This window comes from Mustela nigripes, chromosome 12, assembly GCF_022355385.1.
Source record: "Mustela nigripes isolate SB6536 chromosome 12, MUSNIG.SB6536, whole genome shotgun sequence".
Classification (NCBI taxonomy): Eukaryota; Metazoa; Chordata; class Mammalia; order Carnivora; family Mustelidae; genus Mustela; species Mustela nigripes.
In genome coordinates this window covers 86,130,683-86,155,162 of record NC_081568.1, presented here as the reverse complement: position 1 = coordinate 86,155,162, position 24,480 = coordinate 86,130,683, and the positions used below count along the sequence as shown (strand labels likewise).

The 24,480-nt window shown below is 37.2% G+C and overlaps 1 protein-coding gene across 2 annotated transcripts in view; it reads right to left on the bottom strand.

Annotated features, from left to right (window-relative positions):
• GPBP1 (GC-rich promoter binding protein 1) overlaps nucleotides 1–24,480 on the bottom strand; it is a 76,070-nt gene that overhangs the window by 19,433 nt on the left and 32,157 nt on the right. Inside the window, exons 3-7 of one of the 2 annotated variants that reach the window (XM_059417903.1) lie at nucleotides 23,310–23,429; nucleotides 10,125–10,248; nucleotides 9,773–9,996; nucleotides 5,620–5,686; nucleotides 4,511–4,570 (exon numbers count right to left, since the gene is read on the bottom strand). In XM_059417903.1, coding sequence (XP_059273886.1) covers nucleotides 4,511–4,570; nucleotides 5,620–5,686; nucleotides 9,773–9,996; nucleotides 10,125–10,248; nucleotides 23,310–23,372 — 538 coding nt within the window. In that variant the 5' untranslated portion in view covers nucleotides 23,373–23,429. The remainder of the gene's footprint in view (nucleotides 1–4,510; nucleotides 4,571–5,619; nucleotides 5,687–9,772; nucleotides 9,997–10,124; nucleotides 10,249–23,309; nucleotides 23,430–24,480) is intronic. The other variant, XM_059417904.1, reaches the window with a different exon arrangement.

Genomic DNA, 24,480 nt, shown 5'->3' with positions numbered 1-24,480 from the left:
CAGGTCATGATCTCAGGGTCCTGAGACAGAGCCCCTCGTCAGGCTCCAAGTCTGCTTGAGATTCTCTCCCTCTCCCCTACAGGCTCTATCTCAAAATAAATAAATAAAAATAAAAATGAGAACATGTTAATAGCAATCGTATCATAAAAGTAATATGAAGGGTGATGATGATGAGAGCACTAACTGCCAAACTTAATTCGAGTCATTTATATTCACTTTGTATTACAGCTGACCCCTGAATAACAAGGTCTGAACTGCACCAGTCCACCTATATGCAGGTTTTCTTTTCTCCAATGAACTTAATATATAATACATGTGGGCGCCTGGGTGGTTTCGAGTCAGTTGGCACCTGCATTCGGCTCAGGTCATGATCCCAGGGTTCTAAGATGGAGTCCCACGCTGGGCTCCCTGCTCAGCAGGGAGTCTGCTTCTCCCTCTGACCCTCCCCCCTCTCGTGCTCTCTAAAATGTGAATAAAATTTAAAAAAAAAAACATTATAATACATGTAATATACAAAATATGTGTTAATTGCCTGTACTAAGAGTATAAGGCTTCCAAACAATAATTAACTATTAGAAGTTGGGGGGGTTAAAAGTTATACATAGATCTTCAACTTAGGTGGGAGGGGGCATCAAGGTTCCCAACTCTTGCACTGTTCAAAGGCCAAATGTTCATCTGTTCAGATTCTCTCTACAAATTCTCCTGACATAAATCTTCCAAGTACTGAAGCTTTTGGATTCAAACAGTATCCAATGTTTCCTTCTATACTTTCTTCATTTTTTACTTGGTCAACCAGTAAATGATATGAAAAAACCCAAACTGCTTATTATTTAAAAGACAAAATTTACGTACTGGTTAAAGACTTTAACACTTAAATTAAAAAAAAAAAAAAAAACTAGAAAGTAAGTCATCTCAGGGACTTTCTTCTACATGACCTTATTATCTCAAGCTCATATAAGCAGGTATTCTCTTTCAAATATAAGTTTAAAACACCTGGAGGCAGAGATACTGGGTGGCTCAGTCAGTTAGGCATCCACTTTTGGTTCAGGTCATGCTCCCTGAGTCCTAGGATGGAACCCCAGGACAGGCTTCCTGGTCAGCAAGGAGTCTGCTTCTCCCTCAGTCCCTCACCCTACTCAGGATCTCTTGCTCTCTCTCCCCCTCTCTCAAATAAATAAAATCTTTAAAAAAATAAAAATAAAAATAAAAAACACCTGAATACAATGCAACAAATATTGGCTTAAGATTTTCATACCATCATTTTCCAGTATCCTCACAAACTGTAATCTGACAAAAACTGACCTTAAATATCCTTTTATTATCTTGTTATTTATGCTCTCCTAAGATCTATGAATATAATAATCTTTTTCCTTAAATACAAAGTCAATGGTGGGAGGAGGACTAGCTCAATTCTTTGGAGAAAAAGTTTTAATTAAATAGTGCTATCTGTAGGACAAAATAATTTGGAAACGTGTACAGTTAAAAGAGGACATCTCAATTTTTCATCCTCTTTCACTACTCTCCATGTAGGTATCTTGTATGGATTTTCTGATTCAGTCTATTCTTTGATCTCTCACTTAAAATTCCTTTTGCTGGGGCGCCTGGGTGGCTCAGTGGGTTGAGCCTCTGCCTTCGGCTCAGATCATGATCCCAGAGTCCTGGGATCAAGCCCCACAAGGAGCTCTCTGCTCAGCGGGGAGCCTGCTTTTCCCTTCTCTCTCTCTCCATTGCTCTGTTACTTGTAGTCTCTCTCTGTCAAATGAATACATATTATAAAAGAAAAAAAATTCCTTTTGCTTTTTAATAAATCTACTAGATTTATTAAAATCTACTAGATTTGAACATTACTTAGCTAACAGTCATTACACGTGTAATGTGATCAAGGATTTTATAAAAGATCGATTTTACACAGTTTAAATATTTTATCCAATATTAACAATTTTTTTTCATTACAGATTATTGTGATCATCCTCATCTCACAGAAAATTCACTCAGATCATCTGCCCAAAGTCTGAATAACCATTAGGTAAAACCTAATGTTTGGACGCAGGTCTATCTGATTCAAAAGCAAATACCCTTAATCACTATATTATACTAGTGGAAAAAATGGAAATTAAAGTACGACTAGGCCAAATACTGCAAAATGTTTACCATCCCCACCTAAAAATACTACAAATAGGCCTATAACTAAATGTTCTGAATGAGAAGCCTGTTTTAAGTGCATACTATCAAATGAGGTCAAAGTCCACTGTTTCCTGATGCTAAGTTACTGATTTAGGTTCCTTATTATCTTGATCTAAGAGAAGAGGCAATTTGAACAAAAGCAAAAGAGCCAAATGGGTGAATTAAACGAGAAATTTTCACACTACTCTGAAGAGGAAATTTAGTTACATTAAGACACAATAATACACAAATATCAAACTCAATCTGTACCACAGCAAATTAAGACAAATTCCTACTATGAACACTAATTTTAATGCACAAAAATCTGTTTCTGATTTATATAAATTGATGCTATTTTAATCTTTTTGGTTTTCAATTTTTTTAAATTTAATGTACATACCTGATTTGATTTATAGTAATGGGAGTTTCAAACAAATGAGATTCATTAACTTGTAATTTATGCCAAGAGTAGGGGTGTATGGTGTTTTACCTGAACAAGGTCCCCTACATTACTCACACTTCTCAAAAGAGTAACTTACATGATGAATAAATAATATTTCTAACTCTGACCCACTGAAATTTACTTGTCAAAACGTCTAATAAAATCTTACTAATTTTCCCTTCTCAACCTTGAAGATACGCTGCAATACCTTTTTCTTCTTGTTACAGTTTAACAACTATTTTCATAAAGTGGAGCCATTTCCACACATAAACTACCAACTAAATGCTTTTACAAAGAAATTCAAGAAGGATTATTCCTTTCTCTTAACTCTATTTACAAAGTTCATTAAAAAGAAAAATAAAACTGGTTGTCATCATGATCTAATTCAATAGAATCATGTCACCCAATCTGATGCTTTTGGCTAATATCACTGGAATTCTCTAAAATGCCATCACAGATTTTTATACTTATTATATAGAAAATAACCTATCTTAACAAATAGTCACTAATTTGCTTTTAGAAAGTTAAACAAATAAAAATGCTTAAAAATGAACCTTGGTACCCTTAAGTAGCATTATCAAATATGAGCAAAAATCAGGAAAGATCAAGTTATCAAGGAACAGACACAAAAATAAATGCTGGGCGGAAACACGACTATGCTTTAGTTAATTACTAGTGAATGAAATTTTTCATTATTTAGTAACTAAGTACTAAATGTTAGCCTCTGCCTGTAATGTACTGCTGACATAATTCATCAACACAAAAATAGCCAGTAGGACCTCTGAAAACATACGTATCAACAGTCACAAACTGTGTCTCAAACAGCATACAAATACACATCGTTTTTTCTCTTTCTCACCTCCCAAATAAATCAGTCACACAACTTACTTTTTTAAAATTGTCACAGGCACACTCAAGTACCTTTTTCTTTTAGTTTTAAATTAATAAGGACCTAGAGATAGATTAATTTAGTAAGCATTAATCTTAGGTACCTAAGAACAGTGATCCTAATTAAGATCAGAACAATAAAGAAGTCACAGATAAAAGCTACATGAAGGTGTTTCCAAAAAAGCTGATTAAATTCTAAGTAGAATTAAACTTATGTAACTGTATTTTAAGCAAGATAATTATTTTCCCTCAAGGTGTTTTTTTTTTCCCCAGTTGGGATACTGTTTACTCTTGCAATTTCTGATCTATGGAAGGACAGTTTCAGGGACAACCTAGTTTGTTTTTTATTACATATTACATTCTGTTATTAAATTTTTACTTACCTGAAGGAAGTAGCACTAGAAAAGTTCTATTGAAGTCTTTCCTAAAATTCTCTCATGTCTTCCTCAGGAACATTGTTATTTTAAATGTTGCAATGGGGAAACAGTATTTGGGAACCCGAAGGGGAAGTGAGAAAGGAATAATGAAGTGTAATACAATGAAAATCTCATTGTATTCTATGGGAAGTACTGGGAATTTAACAGTTGATCAAGCCACAATTAACCATTTTCTTTTTTCTAATGCAGACACACTTCTTAGTTTACCTAAGGCACAGTAAAGAGTACATCTTCCTTTTAAACATCTTTTCAACTAGTGCTCAAAATCCTTAGACCAACCCTGAAACAGTAGAACCAAAATCTTTATATTAATACATTTTATTCTCAATATTTTCAAAGATGTATTTGCCTTTAAATCATTTCTAAAATTATTAAATTAACCAAGGATCAGTACCAATCGTATCTACAGGTAGTTTTATATGACAAATGCTCACTGACATTGATTTTTTATTTACTTTCATTCTAATCAAATCCAAATTATTCCTAATTTCTTAGAGATTCTATTTAACACCTTCCAGGTGGTTCTATATTCTTAAGCAATCAGCTGTTCCCAGAAAAACTGAATAATAAGGAAACATACCTAAGAGAGGAGCTTGGGAGATTTTTTTGGTTGGGTATGTGTGTGTCTGGGCGTGTAGGCCTGGGGAGAGTGGTAGAAATACTAATTTGCAATACAGAAAAAACAATGCCATTCACATGGTTCTAACAGTGTCCTGCCACCCCCACCCCCACCCTCAAAAAGCCCTTAAATAAATCGGGAGATTAAAAGAAAACAAAGTAACTCCCCAGAGTATCACCCCATAAATACAATAAAGAACAGCAGAGGAAGTGGCAAAGTTTAAAATAATGCCTTCGTCATTAGGACTAGTATGCTATCACAAGCCACAATCCTTTTGTTTTGGTAAGTTGATAATTTTCAATAGGAAAATACAAATGAACATGTGTATAAGTTCCAAAGTGGATTCATCACCTTTGAATTTAGCATCAAATAATTAATTTTTCAGGTATCAAATCTTCGTATTTAAAATTTTTCCATTATTTTAAACTTCACTTGAATCTTTAAAAAGCTGTCTGATTTATACTATGAGTGCAGTTTAATCTTCTTTAAGATGCTATCAAATTAAACTCAGTTTTAATGAAAAGGGAGTTATTACCCAAAAAATGTCATTAAGCTTTGACAATCAAAAAGGCAAATAATTTCAAACACAGATTAGTTCCATAGGCAAATTTATACAATTATTTAATACTCTCTATGTATAACCATTTTCTTAAGTAAAAAGATTAATTTTATGTCACACGATTAGAAGTACTTATCTTTCCAGTTAAGTAAGTTTTCAACTGCGAAAAACTAAAAATTAATTTAAACTAAGTTTTTGTTTCCTTAGATTATCAGGCTGCTCTTGAAATGACATTGATTACATTAACTTACAACCCTTACAAAGAAAAACTAAACTCACGAGTATACTTAATGGTACTAATATGTGCAAATCAAGTATTTCACATCAAACTCTTTCTATCCCAGTATCTTGTTTGTAAAAGATTAAGTGCTACCTTTTTATGTAGCTGAGCACTCAAAAACATATTTAAAAGAGTAAATTAATTCCAGGCTATATATTTTTAAAAACAGAAAAAAGTAGAACCTACAAGTAACATTTTATACCCCTCAAAGATAGATTAAAAATCACTTACCCCATACACCTGCAGCTAAAGATTTATTCTGATTTGGTTCTCTCTCATATTCAGGATTTAAAGACGGCTGAAAGAAATCAGAATAAAAAGAATAAAACAAAGAGTCACAATGCCCACATTTTCTTTTTTAAGATTTTATTTATTTATTTATTTGACAGAGACACCACAAGAGAGAGAACACAAGCAGGGGAAGTGAGAGAGGGAGAAGCAGGCTTTCTGGTGAGCAGGACACTGAAGACACTTACAGACTGAGCCACCCAGGCGCCCCTCTGACCACATATTTTAAAATTAAACCTTTTAGGGGCACCTGGGTGGCTCAGCTGGTTAAACATCTGCATTGGGCTCAGGTCATGATCCCAGGGTTCTGGGATCAAGACCTATGTTAGGATCCTACAGGGAGCCTGCCACCCCCAGCTTGGGCACGCACACACTGTCAAATAAATAAAATCTTTAAAAAAATAAATAAATAAACCTTTTAAAAGTAATCTCAAAACCATACTGAAGGGGCACCTGGGTGGCTCAACTGGTTGAGCAACCAACTCAGTTTCAACTTAGGTCATGATCTCATGGGTCCGAGGATGGAGCCCCATGAGGGTCCTAGCACGCACTTAGCAAGGAAGTCTGCTTGAGATTCTACCCACCCCAGTCACTCCCCCTCTCAGGCACACACTCAGCACATTCTCTCACATAAATTAATTAAAAAAACAACAACAACCACACACACGTGGTATGCACAATCAACACTTAACTATTAAAAGACTATTCATAAACCTTACTTCCAACTTATTCTGCTAACCATCAGAATGTTACTATCCTCACACTTCTAGAGGGCAAACAAATATTCTTAACCTTGGGGCACCTGGGTGGCTCAGTCAGTTAAGCGGCTACCTTCTGTTTGGGTCATGATCCCAGGGTCCTGAGGTCAAGCCCCACACTGGGCTCCCTGCTGCTCCCTCTTCCCTCTGGCTGTTCTCTCTCTTCCTCTCTCTCAAATAAAGTATTTTTAAAAATAAATACATAAATATTCTTATCCTCAACTATCTGAAAGAAATATGTGAATTAAAACAAACAAACAAACAAACAAAAAAACAGAGCAAAACATAAGACAATGTCATCTTTGCACCAACTAGAAAAATTATCCTCTCAGCCTAAGGTTAAGAGCAAGGAAGAGAAAAATCATACTACTCACTGGGGCAAGAGTTGTTAGGTTTTCACTGCTGGATGCACTAGTTAACACACTCAAAGTACAAATTTTTATTTCGACAAGTAATTCACAGGGTATTAAAAAACTGAGTTGAGCAATGAATGTGCTCTCTAAAACGAATTTCAGAATCCTAAATTTCCAGGCAGATATTTTCCATATTACCCAGCAACACAGACTGCCTTAAAGGTACTTAACATGCTGAATAAAAGGAATCCTAATGTGTTTTACTTACCCACGAAAGTGAACTATTAACACTGTTAACATTACTGTAAAGTCCCAAAAGAGTATGCATGCATACGAGTATGATTTCTCGATACAAACTAAGTAAGGTATCAAAAGACTTTGGTGGAAGCTATAGGTGATTTCTAAAAAATACAGCATTAGAAATTACCTTGTAAGTCTATCTATCTTCAGGGCTGGGATCACCATTTCAGAAGTGGGGGTGAGACAGTAATGGCAGCAACAAGGTTTCACTGGATGCTTGTTGTGTGTCACAACCCTGTTTTGCAGTGATTTACTGCATTATTCATTTAACCTCTGTAACACTGAGAGCATACTATGACCACTCCTTGTTTGTTTATATTATAAAAATTCTATCTTATGGGAAAAATGAACCACCAAAATGGGAAGGCATAGCAATTCCAAAGTTACTTCACTACAGGACCTTTGAATATTATTTTGTTGTTCTCTTTCTCTCACTACTCCCCTGCCCAAATCCAATCTATCAAATTCTTTGACTTGCTTGTACCCTCCACCCAAACTACCATCAAAACATAACCAAAATATTATTTTCATTAATCATAGCTGCCCAAGTCAAGCCATCATCAACCACTTCCTAATTGGTCTCCCTGCTCTCCCTGTAATCCATTCAAGATCCAATAACTGAAAGTCTTCTAAAAAATTAAAATGAGATCAAATGATTTTCTTCCAAAAGGGCTTCCTCCTACTGCATCTGTAATTAAACACTAAGTCCTCACCTTTCAGCAGTGAAAACCTAACAACTGCCAAAGTCCTAATCAATCAAAACCTCTTGCTACCTCTCTAACCTGGTTTAATAATCACTATCCATTACTGACCTAACTTTTATCCCTTAAACATTACAAGCTCACTCCCAACCTTAGTTAGGCCTCTGCACTAATTCTTCCTCTTCCTTCCAGTTTTAACAAAGCTCACTCCTTAACAAGTATATCCCAGTTTAAATGTCACTTCCCTAGAGAAACCTCTCCTGACCTCCCAAGTAGCCACCCAGTCACTTCTTACCTAAATTCTCTGCAAAATACTAATTACTTCTTTTTATGTCGTGAACGTATCTAACAGAATAGAAATTCACTGAGATTAAGTAAGCACTTTGCTACCTTGTTCTATGTATTGACAGCTGGATTCACAGAGACACTCAAATAGATACAGAATGAAAAATGAGTGTATATACAGAAAAATAAATTACCAGGGATGAACAACAAAAAATACTAGATAAATAAGATTTTACACTAGATTTTACACTAGATTTTTTACACAACTGGAGAAGGACAGTGTTTAGATAGCCACCCACACAGTGAGACTTAAAAATAAGGAAAAATTAAGAAAATTATTTCTGAATAGTTTGTACTTTTTTTTTTTAAGATTTTATTTTAGAGACAGAGAGAGCGTGCACTAGCCATGGGAGGGGCAGAGAAACAGACTCCCCACCAAGCAGGGAACCCAAAGTGGGACTTGATCCCAGGACTCTGGGATCATGGACCTGCACCAAAGACAGACGCTTAACAAGTCTGTTAAGTCACCCTGGCATTCAGTTCATACTTGTTTTTAAGAGTGGAGTTAACATTTCTTGCGATTTGTTTTGTTTTTTGTTTTCAAGATTTTAGAGAGAGCAAGCGCGGGCAGAGGAAGAGAGAAAAGCACAGTCCCCGCTAAGCAGGCACACCAATGTGGGGCTCGATTCCAAGACCCTGGGAATATGACCCAGGCCGAAGACAGATGCTCAACCGCTCAACCTCAATTGACGGAGCCACCCAGGCACCCCAAGAGTAGAGTTAACATTTCTAATTATATCGAACCTAGGTCAACAATTAGTTTGCCTTCTCTGACTATTAATAAACTTTGGAATATAGTACTTGAAAGATAAGGAGAGTTATCGCAGAATTAGCTTAAGAGCAATGTATGAATAATCAAGTATTATTTAAAAAGAGAGAATCTGAACAGAACATACTGGTAAAATATTCTTTTCAGGGTGCCTGGGTGGCTCAGTGGGTTAAAGCCCCTGCCTTTGGCTCAGGTTATGATCCCAGGGTTCTAGGATCGAAGCCCGCATCAGGCTCTCTGCTCAGCGGGGAGCCTGCTTCCCTTCCTCCTTCTCTCTGCCTGCCTCTCTGCCTACTTGTGATCTCTATCAAATAAAATCTTTAAAAAAAAAGAAAAATTCTTTCCAAAAGCTTAAAAGTGTTTTAGAAATCAAAGTTTTTAAAAGATCTTGCCATAAGACACAACACAGGAAAGTAGGAGGAGAAAGTGGAAAATTATATAAACAAAGAGCCTCACAAAGGTAAGGATTAAAAATAATTGAACCTGGGGGGGAGGGTGGGGGGACAGGCAAGCTGGGTGGCTCTGTCAATTGAGTATCTGACTCTTAAATTTCAGCTCAGATAATTTATCCCAGGGTCATAAGATCCAGCCCCGCAACAGACTCACAGTCTACAGGGAATCCACTTGAGATTTTCTACCCTCAGCCCTTCACCTGCTCCTACTCAAGCATGCATGCACCCACCCACTCTAGAATAAATAAATCTTTAATAAATAAATAAAAACTTAAAAATAAAAAAAAAAAAAAATTGAACCTGTCTGGTATGATTTCTATGAAGAATGAACCATAATGACAAAATCTCATGAGAAAGCCTTGAGACTAAAATGGCACTTGCGGAAACCTCGTTTGTATTAAAACTACAAGAAACTTACAAAATCCTCAGCCTCAAACTGTTTGCGTTCTCTCTTGTCTTCTTTCCGCCCTGTTTCGTTGTCAGGTATGCTGTTTTCATGTAGTCCTTGGCTTTTTCCAGAATGGAAAATACTGCTACGAGAACGGGAACTTCCACCATGGTATCCCCCTCGATGATTTATGTTTTCAGTACCATTTCTTCCATGCATCCGCCATCCATTTTTTTCTTTCCTTCCAAAATTACCTTTATTTAATAATGGTAAAGTATTATAAATTCAAAGATGGTTCTGCTTAAATATTGAATCATATCAACATTCTTAAAAGAACATGAAGAAAATTATCCTTAAACTTTTATTTCTTAGCAAATTTTACCTCCATTAGGACGTCCAATACCAGAATCAAAGCCATCTGAAGAGTTGTGTCGTCGACGATTCACATCATAACGATTTTCTGTCCATGAAAAGTTTTCAGAATGCTTCTCAAAATTTATTGACGACTGAAACAAAGTAAGCCCACAGGTGAACATACATACAGAACCTGGCTTAATTTATTTCAAAAACTCTAAATGGTTAAGAACATTCTGTAGTTACTTTCAATTTACATAACTGTAACTTATTAAGATAGATTCCATTGCTGGTTTATTTTGTCTAATGGAAATCATTCTGAAAGAGCTTAGCGACATCTACTTACCCAAAAACTTTAAAAATAAAATGCCACTCTAAGGGAAACAAGGCAAACATAGTGTACTTCTCTTACATAACAAAATGTAGAAACTCCATATCATATATTACTTGATTTAAATATAAATAGCTCAAGGTTTTCTTTAGTATCAGAAAGTTATGGCAAATGAAGCTAAAATTCTAAGTTCTTCAGATTTATTTCCAAACTCCTCTTCCCCAAAACAAATGTTTTTTAAAAATTACCAAATATTATATGGAGAAACCTAGCAGGCTCAGTCAGTGGAGCATGTAACTCTTGATCTCAGGGTTCTAAGTTTGAGTCCCAGGCTGGATGGAGAAATTACTTATGAATAAAATCTTTAAAAAAAAATGTATAAAAACTATTTTTAGGGGCCCCTAGATGGCTATGTTGGTTAAGCATCTGCCTTCAGCTCAGGTCATGATCTCAGGGTCCTGGGATCAAGCCCCACATTGTGGGGCCCCTGCTCAGCCAGATATCTGTCTGCTTCTCCCTCTGCCTCTCCCCCCTGCCCCTTGCTCATGCTGACTCACTCAAATAATCTTTTTTTTTTCTTTTTAAGATTTTATGTATTTGTCAGGGGCGCCTGGGTGGCTCAGTGGGTTAAAGCCTCTGCCTTTGGCTCAGGTCATGATCCCAGGGTCCTGGGATCGAGCCCCGCATCGGGCTGTCCGCTCTGCGGAGAGCCTGCTTCCTCCTCTCTCTCTTTCTACCGGCCTCTCTGCCTACTTGTGATCTCTGTCTGTCAAATAAATAAATAAAATCTTTAAAAAAAAAAAAAAAAAAAAAAAGATTTTATGTATTTGTCAGAGAGAGAGAGCACAAGCAAGCATGCATGCACACACCAGCTAGGGGAGCAGGAGGCAAAGAGAGAGGGAGAAGCAGGCTCCTTGATGGGCAAGCAGCCCAACCACACGGGGCTCAATTCCAGACGCTGGAATCACGATCCAAGCAAAGGAAGACACATTAACAGACTGAGCCACCCAGGTGCCCCTAAATAAAAGCTTTTAACAAAGTAAGTAAATAAAAAACTATTTTTAAAAATTAGCTATCTATAAAAACCATAACGTGTTTGTAACAACTTTTTATAAAGGTTACTGTTCTTTCTCAGTATTAACCCATTAATCTGATAAGATCATAATCAAAACTTCGAACCTTTTCTTAAAGTGCCCTGACTCTGGGCTGGACTTATTTACAACCACCTCCAGGACGATGAGCAGAGTCTCTCCATTGCAATGTAAACCCACTGCACATCACCATGTCATCCATCGGGCTCCTCCACACTGATACTGTGGGACTTGTTGATGCTGCTCCCGTACTGCCCCCAACCTCATCCTCATGCTGTTTTTTGTGCCATGAAAAATAAAGTCCCCTTGATTATTTCATATCTTCACCCAGTATCCATGAAACAGTAACAGGTTACTATGGTAGGCCTTCAAGTAGGGGTAAGATGAAAAACATTCACAGACCCCTAACAGTCTGGGTGGTGAGGATGTAACACTAACAGAGCTTAATTTTCTGGAAAAAATAAATACAAGGGTCTCCAGGCTGCGTTAGGGCATAGGCAAAGACTCTCAAGATTCTGACAGCAACTGCTGTCATCCAAGTCATGAATGAAAGTAAGGGTCCCTCAAAGTAAGGGTCTACTCAACTGGCAAAGAGTAGAACTGAAACAAGGTATCCAAAAGTGCTTTAGGTTTGGTAATTCTCCCAAGTAAAACACTGGGATTTTTTATTAGGACAATGGGGTCCCATCTGAAAGGCAACATGGCTGTGGCTGCTAAGCCAATACAACTCCAAAGATTAAACAGAGGACAGCAATGAGGCTACAGAGTTTTACAAAGATTAAAAAGTCATCAGAAGAAAATTTGTTAAGGCTACGGTCTACCTGAAAACAAAACAAATGCAGAACCTAGCTTCTAGAGTGGAAGTGTTCTGTGCCCTCTATACTCCCTGGTCCCTCCCCTCCCCACTATATCAACCTTAGCAGCTTTGACGAGAATGTCAAGTATGCTGATATTTAAGGAAAGGGACAAACTTTTATAACTCTGTGAGAAACACATGCTCAAGTCATCATCTACCCACTCCCATGAGGAATGAGACAGTTCTAAGCATGTGGTGCCTGAAAATATTGAGGAATATGGGAAAAAATATGTCAGCATGGTACATGAGGGCAGGAAAGGCCCTTCTGTGCTGAAGCCAGAAGGTACACAGAAGAAACAACATCAACCATGGGTTGAAGAATCAGAAGAGAAACAATATGCCTACAAACCATGCATGCAGTCCCCAAAGGAGTTATCTTCTCCACCCTGTACTTTCCCACATTCACAGATGAAGAAATCATGTAATCTCCCAAAAGCTTGGATTTTAATCCTGAAGTGCTTGTACAAAACTTCTCAATCTGTGCTTCTTACTGTAGTAAGAAAAGATGCCCCAATTTTTAAAGAAAATTCAGCAATCGGAAAGACAAATTTAAGTGATCCTGCAGGTGAGGCTTTTAGGGCAATTCAATGTACTATTGTTTTTGTGTTTTAACCTTGTACTAACTGTTACATACTTATACTGAAAATGCTCAAAATTCTTCCATTCAGGAAATACCACAGGATGATGGGTAATTCCTGTCCCCTTCCAGGTAGTCTAGCAAAAACACTATAGGCCCCCAGAAGGAAGAAGGGGGGGGTCAGAGATATAGTTTGAAAATTTGATGAGTAGTGGAATATTCGGAGGCTATTTCCCAGTACAGCACTGCCATGTGCCTGCCATGTACACCCCTTTTTTAAAGGGTATATGGTTCCTGCCCTACTGAGCTCTTAAATGAAAGTGAACTCAAACTAAGAACAGAAAAGGGGGACCATTACAGCTCTTGATCAAATGGAAAGTATTTGAGCATGCAGCTGACCTGGCCACTGGAACATCTGTTTTGTATGAAGTGGCAGCTGCCTTTTTGGGGGTAAACCTTATTCCCCTCCCTGACAGTATAACAAGCTCCTGGTTCAATAATGCTCTCAAATCATAGTCCCCTAAATGCCTAGGTCTGGTTCAGTGCCGATTCAACTGCATTAAAAGAGGAAAGAGAACAGTGTCCACTGGGTGGCAGCAGCCATCCCACCTCAACAACTCTGGAAGACCAAGTGGATCAGTGTCATAATGGGCTAAAAGAAAAATACAACACTGGCCTTAAGTTAAGTCTTAACCACCAGACGTTTTATGTTTTTTCTGCCTCTTGGACTCTTGCCAATGTCCCAAGTCATCTCGTAGATCACCTGAAAACTAGAGACTAGCATAACAAAAGTAATTCTTTGGGATTATGAACTTTGAAGCTGCTGCTGCTGCTCAGAGAATCTGAATCACTCAGATGTTTACAGTTAAGATATGCTGGCATAAACAACTAAAATTAGAATATTGCTTAAGTCCGTAGCATGCTACCTAAATCAATCATCACACAGACGTGTAGACCAGTCACAAAATAGACCACTTATTCTTCCTGATGTATAAGCCTTCCCTGCATGCTAACCAGTGAGCCTGCCAAAAGTTGGTCCATTTGTCCCACTATGAAGAAGCCCACATTATACAATACACATCAAACCTTTGATCACTCCTTGAAGCTATCAAAAGTGTTTCATCACTGTTGGAAATTTTTTCAGGTTACAGTGTTGCTTTTGCAAGCTGACTGGCTAACTCTGGTCACATGACTGTGATCCTTGAAATTAATCCATGTCATTTTTTGGGACCATCAATATTCCACTAATAGTACATCTTTTATCATGAAGGTCAACCTGTAATGGGTCAATATTCAAATACTACTATTCAACATTCTACACCTCCTACTATCCGAACAGCAGGAATTGTCTGAACACTCAATTCAGAACAATCTGTAACTCTACATTCCTTAACTCTTCACTTTCTTTTTTGAAAATATTTTATGTATTTGACAGAGACACAGCAAGAGAGGGAACACAAGCAGGGGGAGTAGGAGAGGGAAAAGCAGGCTTCCTGCTGAGCAGGATACGGGAATACAGGGCTTGATCCCAGGACCCTGGGATCATGACCTGAGCTGAAGGCAGGTGCATAATGACTGAGCTACCCAGGCACCCACCCCTCTTCACACATTTTAATGAGACACTCTGGTCAACGAATGCAGCATACCCAAAGAGATCATCTCTCCTTAGCCACTTCTTAGGTAGTGGTTAGGATTAAAAAATTTTTTTAAAAAGTGAAGTTATGAATTATACAGACCTATTTTTGAAATACCAGAATTTTGCCTTGATTATCTCCTGACATGATGTTTCTTCCCCCTAAGAGAAACTGCAGGCCAAGCTACCTCTCAAAGTGATGGTTTGGTCAAAAAGAAACAATTAATTCAATCTGGTTTGGGCACCTGGATTCGCTTTTTGGTGGGACATGGTCCTATACAGGAAAATAGTGACCATTTGCTTCAGTACACTTCTCACCAAGTATTCAGTACAGTGTCCAATGTGGACTAGGGTGAGTATTATAATTGGTCCCTGCAGTTATGTAAAAATGTCCTTATTCCACTTGGATCCAACTCTTCCAGATAAAAAATCTGGGTGTGAGTACGGAATTTTTCTTTAAGTGAAGTCAGCTATCCAAATAAAATACACCAAATTCATGGGTATAAAAAGAAAAAACTCTAGCGTAGAGGGAACATCTTTGACTCCAGAAAGTACAGGAAGTAAAGAGAACAATTAATGCTCTATCTCCTAGAACCAGCACCACTGCCTGAATCATACAGAAGGTGGAGAAAACACTGATCCACTGCTAAATGTGCTATCCTCATATACTCTGAAATCGGAAAAATTCATGTGACCATAAACAGTCCCTAACTATTCTCCTGTGCTTGATGTCAAGAGCAGCTCCTGAATGTGAACGTGTAAAAACACCTAAACCAGCACAACCTGGGGGCAACTGGGTAGCTTAGTCAATGAAGCATCTGCCTTCAGCTCAGGTCATGATCCCAGGGTCCTGGGACTGAGCCCTGCAACAGGCTCTCTGTTCAATAGGGAGCCTGCCTCTCCCTCACCCTCTGCCTGCCACTCCCCTTGCTTGTACTCTGTCAAATAAATAAATAAAATCTTTAAAAAAGCAAAACCAAACAAAACAGCACAACCTGAGTGCATTCTGAATGATAAAAATTCATGATTCTCTAACACCTGACCGTCTAGTTATGCTATATATGGCAAATGATGCTGCAAGTAATGGCTAAATTCTTGAATCCATGATTCTTGACCAAACTAATGTAATAGTAATCCAAATCATGTAATCAAATAATCAAATAATATGTAAATAATATCAAAATGTAATCCAAATCAAATAATAGTAATCCAAATCAACAAATCCCTAACTAAAATGAACTGTGCAATGTTTTTATGTGTGGGGAAAATAAGCCACAGGCTAGCTTCTAGGAGGTTGAGAGCTGGTTTTTGGCCCATCTATTGTCCTTATAATTGTAGGTTAATGATACCAAAAATCAGGTCAGTTTAAACTCTCTTGAGTGGATTTCAATTGGTAACAGAGAAGCCTTAGACCACACACTGGCTGGCTGGAAGAAAAACAAAACAAAACAAAACAAAGAAACACCTACATGTCCCCTCTAGGATCTGCTCACCACCAGCTAGATCCTGGCCTTACCCTGCTATTTGGGATGTTAACAGAAGCCTTAATTAAATGCTATATGAAACAATTAATTGCATTTGATTTTAGCCTTGGTTAGAATAATCAATTAAATGGATTTGGTTTTAGCCTTGGTCAGAATAATCAAAGTGGCTGACAGAGTGGTATAATCATATGAAAATCCAAGTTTGGCCAAGAACATGTAGGGCTGATGGGTTCATTGTTGGGACAGGCAAACCATCAGGGGCCCTGAGCATTTTTTTTCCAGTCTTCTTGTATGCCAAGAATGTAAGGCCTTCACTGCTCTTTGTATGGCCCATTTCTCAAGTTTATGTCTGCAGTGAGCAACGTTTGAGGGATTATAGGTAATATCCTTCTCTGGGACAAAAAGCAGGCTTATTACAAATGCAGTGGATTACCCCATGCAGCACCAAGTGTGGCATCCACCTGGACCCTTCCATGTCAACTACCAAAGGTTTGGGGGCGGGGCATGAAAAACCAACATCATGCTTATTCTGCTTGTCATGCTATTAAGTAATGAAGTTCTTGGCCCTTGATCCAGGAGTCTCGTGTCTCCTGCCAGCATCTATGTTGGCTTGGTAATAAGATAAAACCCTGACCCTTCAGAGACACAATAATGTAAGAATAAGAAATAAGGCTAAAAAGGTAGATCTGTAACAAAGACTTAATAATAAAGCTTTTTATTATTTTTCTAAGTAAACACTATGCCCCATCTGGGGCTTGAACTCACAATCCTAAGATTAAGAATCCCATGCTCTACCAACTGAGCCAGCCACACACCCCAGTAATAAAGCTATCACTTAGAGGCACTCGGCTGGCTCATTGGTTGGAGCTTAAGACCCATGCTGGATATAGAGTTTACTTAATAAAAAATAAATTAAGTAAGTAAGTATTATTTAAAACAGCCAACAAGTACTACAAAATACTTGAATACACCCAATGAATTATACATGCAAGACCAAAAACACTGTAACTTTAAAGATGTTAAAAATGATGTATGTGCATACATATATGTAATACATATATACATGTATAGAGAGGTATATTGTCCTGATGTGAAAAGAAAAGGAATCCAAAAGAAGTAACGAAGATACAAAGTGGCGTTTCACAGAAATGTAATTTGATGTTCAAGAAAGAGTGAAAACACACTTTATGACAAAGATTGGCAAAAAAGTTGACTGTGATAATTTAACAAAGTTTTGGCAAGCATTTAAAGAGAATAGTTATATAGAGCATTCAGGAGTATAAGTCAGTACACCATGCAGATGAAGAATTTAGCAGTATCTAATGAAGTCCCAGCAATTTTTTTTTTCTCAATCTACATTGGGGACTTCTGCTGAAACTGTTGTCTACAAACAAGCAAAATCAACATCACTTTGAAGACTGTTATAACTTGGGCCCTCTCCAAGAACTAATGAAATAAGAATCTGCACTTTAACAAAATTCCCAGATTCTTTTCCTTTTTTTTTAAAGATTTTATTTATTTATTTGACAGAGAGGTAGAGAGCACAAGTAAGCAGAGCAGCAGGCAGAGGGAGAGAGAGAAGCAGGCTCTCTGCTGAACAGGAAGCCCGATGTGGGGCTCGATCCCAGGACCCTGGAACCATGGCCTGAGCCGAAGGCAGCTGCTTAACCAACTGAGCCACGCAGGCGCCCCCCCCCCAGATTATTTTCTTATCCATTAAAGTGTGAGGAGCAGTGGCCTAAAAAATTATTACCCATGTGTACAGGGTGATATATCATAAGAATATTCAATGCAAAATTTCTCTATAGTAGCCAAAACTTTTAATATTATAAACAATCTAAACTTAAATGAACAAATAAAATGTAGTACAGATAAACAAAACAGGATACCACAGAGGTTTTTTGTTTTTGTTTTTACCACACAGAGTTTTAAGATGGTTACAGAGCTTACATTTGTGGATATCAACATGGGGCAAGAAAATCTCAAAGACACAATGAATGTAAAATATAAAACATACATAACATTATTATTTAACATTCACAAATGTAGTTATAAGAACACATACCCTGAGAATACCTCCGGGGAAAAATGAAGAGAAAGGACTGTGAAGAAATAAGACACTAGACTTCAATATATACACAATGCTTTACCTCCAGAAGAAATAAAAGCTAATATAGAAGAATAAGATAGGACTATCTTGATGTTTAATAAGCATTCACTTAATTATAATCTATCCTTTGTAGGTTTCATTAAAACTTTCAACAAGGTTTTGTAAAGAATCATCAAAACATGTTGAGAACTGCTGAATCACTACATTGTACACCTGAAACTAATTTAACAATGTATATTAACTATACTGGAGTAGAAATCAAAAACTTTAAAAAAATTTACCAAAACAAATAAGCAAATTACAAATTACCAAAGCAAATATATTTGCAATATATACAGCAAACAAATGTCCCAATGTGAAAAGAGCTATTATGAAATCACTAAGAAACAGATTACATGACAAGCAGTTCTTAAGAAACCTAACACCAAAATATACTCAACCATTATTTAAAAATGCAAAATAATTAAGTACCATTTGTCATCTAACTGCATAGATGAAAAAATGTGAAAACATCCAGTACTGCCGAAACTGAGAACATGAGCCCCCTCCTAAAATTCTGATGGGATTATAAATATGTATAACTTTTTTTTTTTTTTTTAAAGTAGGAGCCCAACCTAGAGGATGAACTCAGGACCTGGAGATCAAGACCTGAACTGAAATCTAGAGTAGGACACTTAACCGACTAAACTACCCAGGCACCCCAATACAACCTTTCTGAGAGCTATTAGACATTACCTACCAAAATGTACAAATCCTCTGATCCACTGATTCTAAGAATTTATCCTACAAAAGTATTCAAGAGATGCATGGACAATCCTGCAGCTTAGTCCATTAACTGGTAAACTAAATAATCCATGTAGATCCACTCAATAAAAGATTACACATGCTGAAAAGTTAGATCTGTATGCAGTAATGATAGATACTGGAGATGCCATCTCTAAAGTGAAAAAAATTTCATTTATCCAAACCAGGATAAAAATACATTCTGTTGTATGCATAAAAGCATCCTAATATTCACTTCTGAAAATCAATCTACTACCTAACAGTTGAGAAAAAAAATTTATTAAATTGATAAACATTAATGTCAGGCACACATGGATTCCTATCCTAACTCCAGCACTTTGGAGCATATTACTTACCTCTCTCAACCTCAGTTCCCACCTTTGTATATGGGAGACAGAAAACAAGAATTTACCTCTTGTGTTTTTTGTTAGCATTCACATGAACTGTTTTATACAATCACTGGCTCAAAAAAAGATTATTACCATGAGCAAGAAAGAGACCCTCTCTCTATTCCTTTATGGTCTTTATCCCTTTACATAATTAAAATCTTTTTCTGGATTCCTTTAAAAAATAATTTAGCATTTTTTCTTGGATGCCCACAGTATGAATCTCTAGGTAACAAAAATTCTATGTGTAGTAAACAAGAAATTTCAATGAACGCCAATACCAGTGCTAACTGAATTTTCAGATCTCTTAGCCTGGACTTTAAATACACTTTTTCAAAGCAAGCCAACACTGTTTACACATTATTTTTTTTAAATTTGGGAAAATATTAAGTACTATTTTTTAGATGTTACCTTGAAAGAATCCATAATGCACTAATGCTACACTCTAGCCATAGAAGTAATTACAGAATATTGAATATGAGTATGAATTTACTGTAGTGGAATGTCATCATAACAAGTCTGTATTCCTTTGTACTTAAAAAGAATAAAAATTTCTGTATCTTCTATGTCGTACCACACCCATATTTGCTCTTTTAGTATCACGCCCCTGGAATCAACCACCTCCCCCCTCCCTTTTTTTTCCTAAGTAGGCTCCACACAACCGACGTGGTTGGTGCTTGAGTTCACTACTCCAAGACCAAGAGTTACAAGCTTTTCCAAATAAGCTGCAGGTGTCCCAGGAATCTTCCTTGTTCTAACAATACTATAAAAGGATACCTCAACATGATACCTCAACCCGATTACAAGAATCGATTTATCACCCTTCCAAGGGTAAGATGGCCAGAAGGAGAAACATCTAAAATGAGGTATTTAAACTTTTCCAGTACCTACAACCATTTCAGTTCAGTATTGCTTCAATAATAAAAATGTTATTACCCAAAATGCAACTGACAATCTATCAAAGGATGATAGTATCAGAAGCAATTTACATTTTCTAATAGACTTATTTTTTTAAAGATTTTATTTTTAAAAATAAATATTTTATTTCTTTATTTGAGAGAAAGAGAGAGATCACAAGTAGGCAGAGAGGTAGTCAGAGAGAGGGGAAGCAGGCTCCCTGCTGAGCAGAGAGCCCATCAGGGCTCAGCCTCAGGACTCTTGAGATCATGACCTGAGCCAAAGGCTTTACCCACTGAGCCACCCAGGAGCCCCTCTACTAGAAGAAGACCACACAAGAAAACATCAGATACCTATGTGTATACAAAATATTGTGTAAAGTATACTTTTTTAAAAAAAAGATTGTATTTATTTGACAGAGATTACCTGTAGACAGGGAGGCAGGCAGAAAGAGAGGGAGAAACAGGTTCCCTGCTGAAAAGAGAGCCCAATGTAGGGCTCGATCCCAGGACCCTGAGATCATTACCTGAGCTGAAGGCAGAAGCTTAACCCATAAGCCACCCAGGCGCCCCTAAAATTTACTTTTTATTAGCTAATAGCTCAAATGTCAATGCCCTATGCCGCATATAATCAACCACATGCAGTTTAAAATTTCACCACATGATGGGGCTAAAACTCTACACACCTCAGAAAACTACTAAAGTGTACTTCTAAAAGTATTTTTACTTTTTATTTCAAGTCCTCATATCTTCGAACAATAAATAAAAACTTCCATTACACTGAAATAGAGAACCCCACGGTAAATTAATGTCTGTTCCATTTATTCAGGTAAGATTAAAAGGGCCCTGATAGAAAACAAAAGGTTAATTATGAATGAGAACCTATGAATAGTAATTTGGAGACATGAAAGGTTAAGAAGGAAGGTGTAAGAAGTTATTACTAAAAAGTCTGTATTTATCAAAATTACACTGGGTAAGGTCTAAAGAAAGAATTTCAAGTACTCTTAAAATTTCAAGTACTCTTAACTGAGTTCAAATAAATACCATTTCCTGTAGGTAATTTAGAACAGATCAGAACAGATTTAGAGGTGGCAATCCCAATTCTCAAAATCATCATTCATGAAGACCTACATCCAGATCAAGGGTCACATTCTGGAAATAAGGATTTCATCACAAAAACAGTTAATCTTAAATCAAGAGTACATCTTAATCAACCTCAGATTAACATCTGAATGAAGACAAAAATTATTCTCAATCTTATGTTTTGTAACCAATTTTCCATTTATTGCTAATTTTTTATCAATCCACTTGAAAATGAAAACAACTCATACCTATTTCAAATAAAGTAGACAGAAAGAAAAAGAGAGGCAGGAAGCAGGAAACTCATTTAAGTCAAGCTCTTAAGTAGGCCTGAAAAAAAAAAAAAAAAAAGCCTGCTAAAGGGCTGGATTAGAGCAGCTAGGTTTACAAGGAAATCAGGAAGGGGAAGTAAATTGCAAAGACCTACACCTCAGGGACAAAGGAGCAACCAGAGAAACTCTAAGAAGTGATCTCAGTTTAAGCAATTTAAGTCATCATTTTCGAACAATTGCAAATCCCACTGCACAGGCTATGAAATGAGATATTTAATCATTTGACAGCATTCCAAAATGAGTTCTATGTAAAGAGTACAGAATAAGAAATGCATCCTGGATTCTAGTTTAGGCTCACAGTAATTCTATGAAAAACAGGCAAGTCAATTAACCTTCCAGAGAATCCATCTGTACAAAATTATGGGCCAAAACTTGGGCCAATTTATTATGATCTGACAAGTCCTTACTGGGGAAGGACTTTCCAAATTATAAAAATTGTTCCCTTAAGAGTTGCTTTTAAGGACGCCTGGGTGGTTCAATGGGTTAAGCCGCTGCCTTTGGCTCAGGTCATGATCTCAGGGTCCTAGGATCAAGTCCCGCATCAGGCTCTCTGCTCAGCAGGGAGTCTGCTTCCTCCTCTCTCTGCCTACTTGTGATCTCTGTCAAATAAATAAATTTTAAAAAAAAAAAAAAAAAAAAAAGAGTTGCTTTTAACAAGCTTTTTCTTAAGAACTGCCTATACCCCCAAAAGATCCTAAATGAACTCTTTAGCATGGTAAAGCATGATTAACAGGCAAACAGATTAGGACACCTGGGTGGCTCAGTCACTTAAACTGCTGCCTTCGGCTCAGGTCATGATCAGAGAGCCCTGGGATCAAGTCCCGCACAGGGCTCCTTGCTCAGTGGAGAGCCTGCTTCTCTCTCGCCTCTGCCTGCCACCCTGCCTGCCACCCTGTCTGCTTGCGTGCGCTCGTGCTCTCTCTCTCTCTCTCTGAGAAATAAATAAATAAAGTCTATTTAAAAAAACAAACAAACAACAACAACAAAAAATACAGGTAAACATAATCAAGACTCTCCCTTGATTCCTCTGCGCTATGGAAAAAACAAAGTCAAAGACAGCTATTAAGCCAGTTACATGGAGTCTAACCAGTTCAAGGTCTCTCTGTTTTAGCAAGTCTTTAAGTGGAAGATAACTGCAATGCTTAGCAAATCTTACACAAACTACTGCTTTGATTTTCAAGTAAAATGAACATTTATTAGATTACTGAGGATGATTTATAACAATGTTGCAAAGTTTTCATCACTCTTGAAATTTTAGCGATGTGCCATTCAACGTCTTATTTGTCTGAAAAGGAAATCTTCTGGGTAGAAGCAAAGACCTCAAAAACCCTTGGAATTTTCCTTTCATGTATTACCTACAGAACAGGAAGTAAGCCAAGTTATCTAAGAATGGTATAAAGTTAAGATGCAATGTATCTAACAGGTTTGCCTTGGTTTTGCATCAAAATGTGTGGAACTCGGTTAGTACAGAAGACAACTGAAATAAATGGTACAGTACGGTGATGGAAGAAGTCACTTTTATAACTTAAATAACTTAGATGACAATACAAGAAAATTTTCTCCACAAAAATATTAAGGCTTCTTGTTTCAACTACATTTGTGTACAAGAACAAATGAGAAGCAGACACAAAGACAAAAATACAAGAAAGAGTACCTTTGTTGATGATGGTGGAGTAGGAAAATTAAGCCAGGCTGGAGCAAAGTCATGCTGCGCCATTTAGGTCCAGTCTCTCCAACTCAGTGAAACAAGGCTTCAACACCTCATGGCAAGTCCCTGTCATATAAAAATGCAAAGAAATTAGACCTGGAGCTCCTTGCCAAAATTATCTTCTCATGCTCTATCTCTTCTAAATGACAATGATTTTACTACTCTAAGATTCCAATTATAATGAAATTCTAAAATAGGCAAAAACAGAACAAAAACTAAATCACTGGAGTGCACAAGGAGGGGAGAGGGCCTGTGGGCTAGGGGTATGAATGCAAAGGGAAGGTTATTCTTGAGGTAATTGGGTTTTATCTTGATTGTGGTTATCAAAACGTACACATCTGTCAAAAATCAAATTGCTGGAGTGCCTGGGTGGCTCAGTGGGTTAAGCCTCTGCCTTTGGCTCAGGTCATGATCTCAGGGTCCTGGGATTGAGCCCCGTGTCAGGTGTCAGGCTCTCTGCTCAGCAGGGAGCTTCTCCCCCCCCACCATCTGCCTGTCTCTCTGCCTACTGGTGCTCTCTCTGTCAAATACATAAATAAAACCTTTAAAAATCAAAGTGCATACTTAATATTGGTTAATTTCACTACAAATAGTCTCAGTAAGCCTTATTTTTTCTAATTACAATGGTTTCATCACACATAGAGACATCAAGTGTCTCCAGATGTGACAAATTAGGATGCACATTACACCATCTATAATGTATCCTCACCCCCACCCCAGATGGAACCTGAAATCTGATCTAACTTTCACAAAGTTCAACACAGAGAAACAAATTAAAGGAAATCTGAGGGAAGTAATCCAGCAAATCCATATATATCAGAGGATACTTGACAGATGAAATCATCGTTTTTTTTCCCCCTCAACAAATAAATGGCTTTCAATATGCAGATCAAACACATGTGGGCCTTATAGAGATCCTTACTCCAATCAACCATCCTTTAGAAAATGAAAATTAGGAAACAATCAAAAATTTAAACATGAACAGAACACTTAATGACATTAAGAAATTATTACTGATTTTAGATGTGACAATGGGAGTGTGATGGTAGTAAATAAAAGACTGAAGCCTTTACAATTAAATTACACTGATACATCTGGAATCTGTTTTAAAAACCAG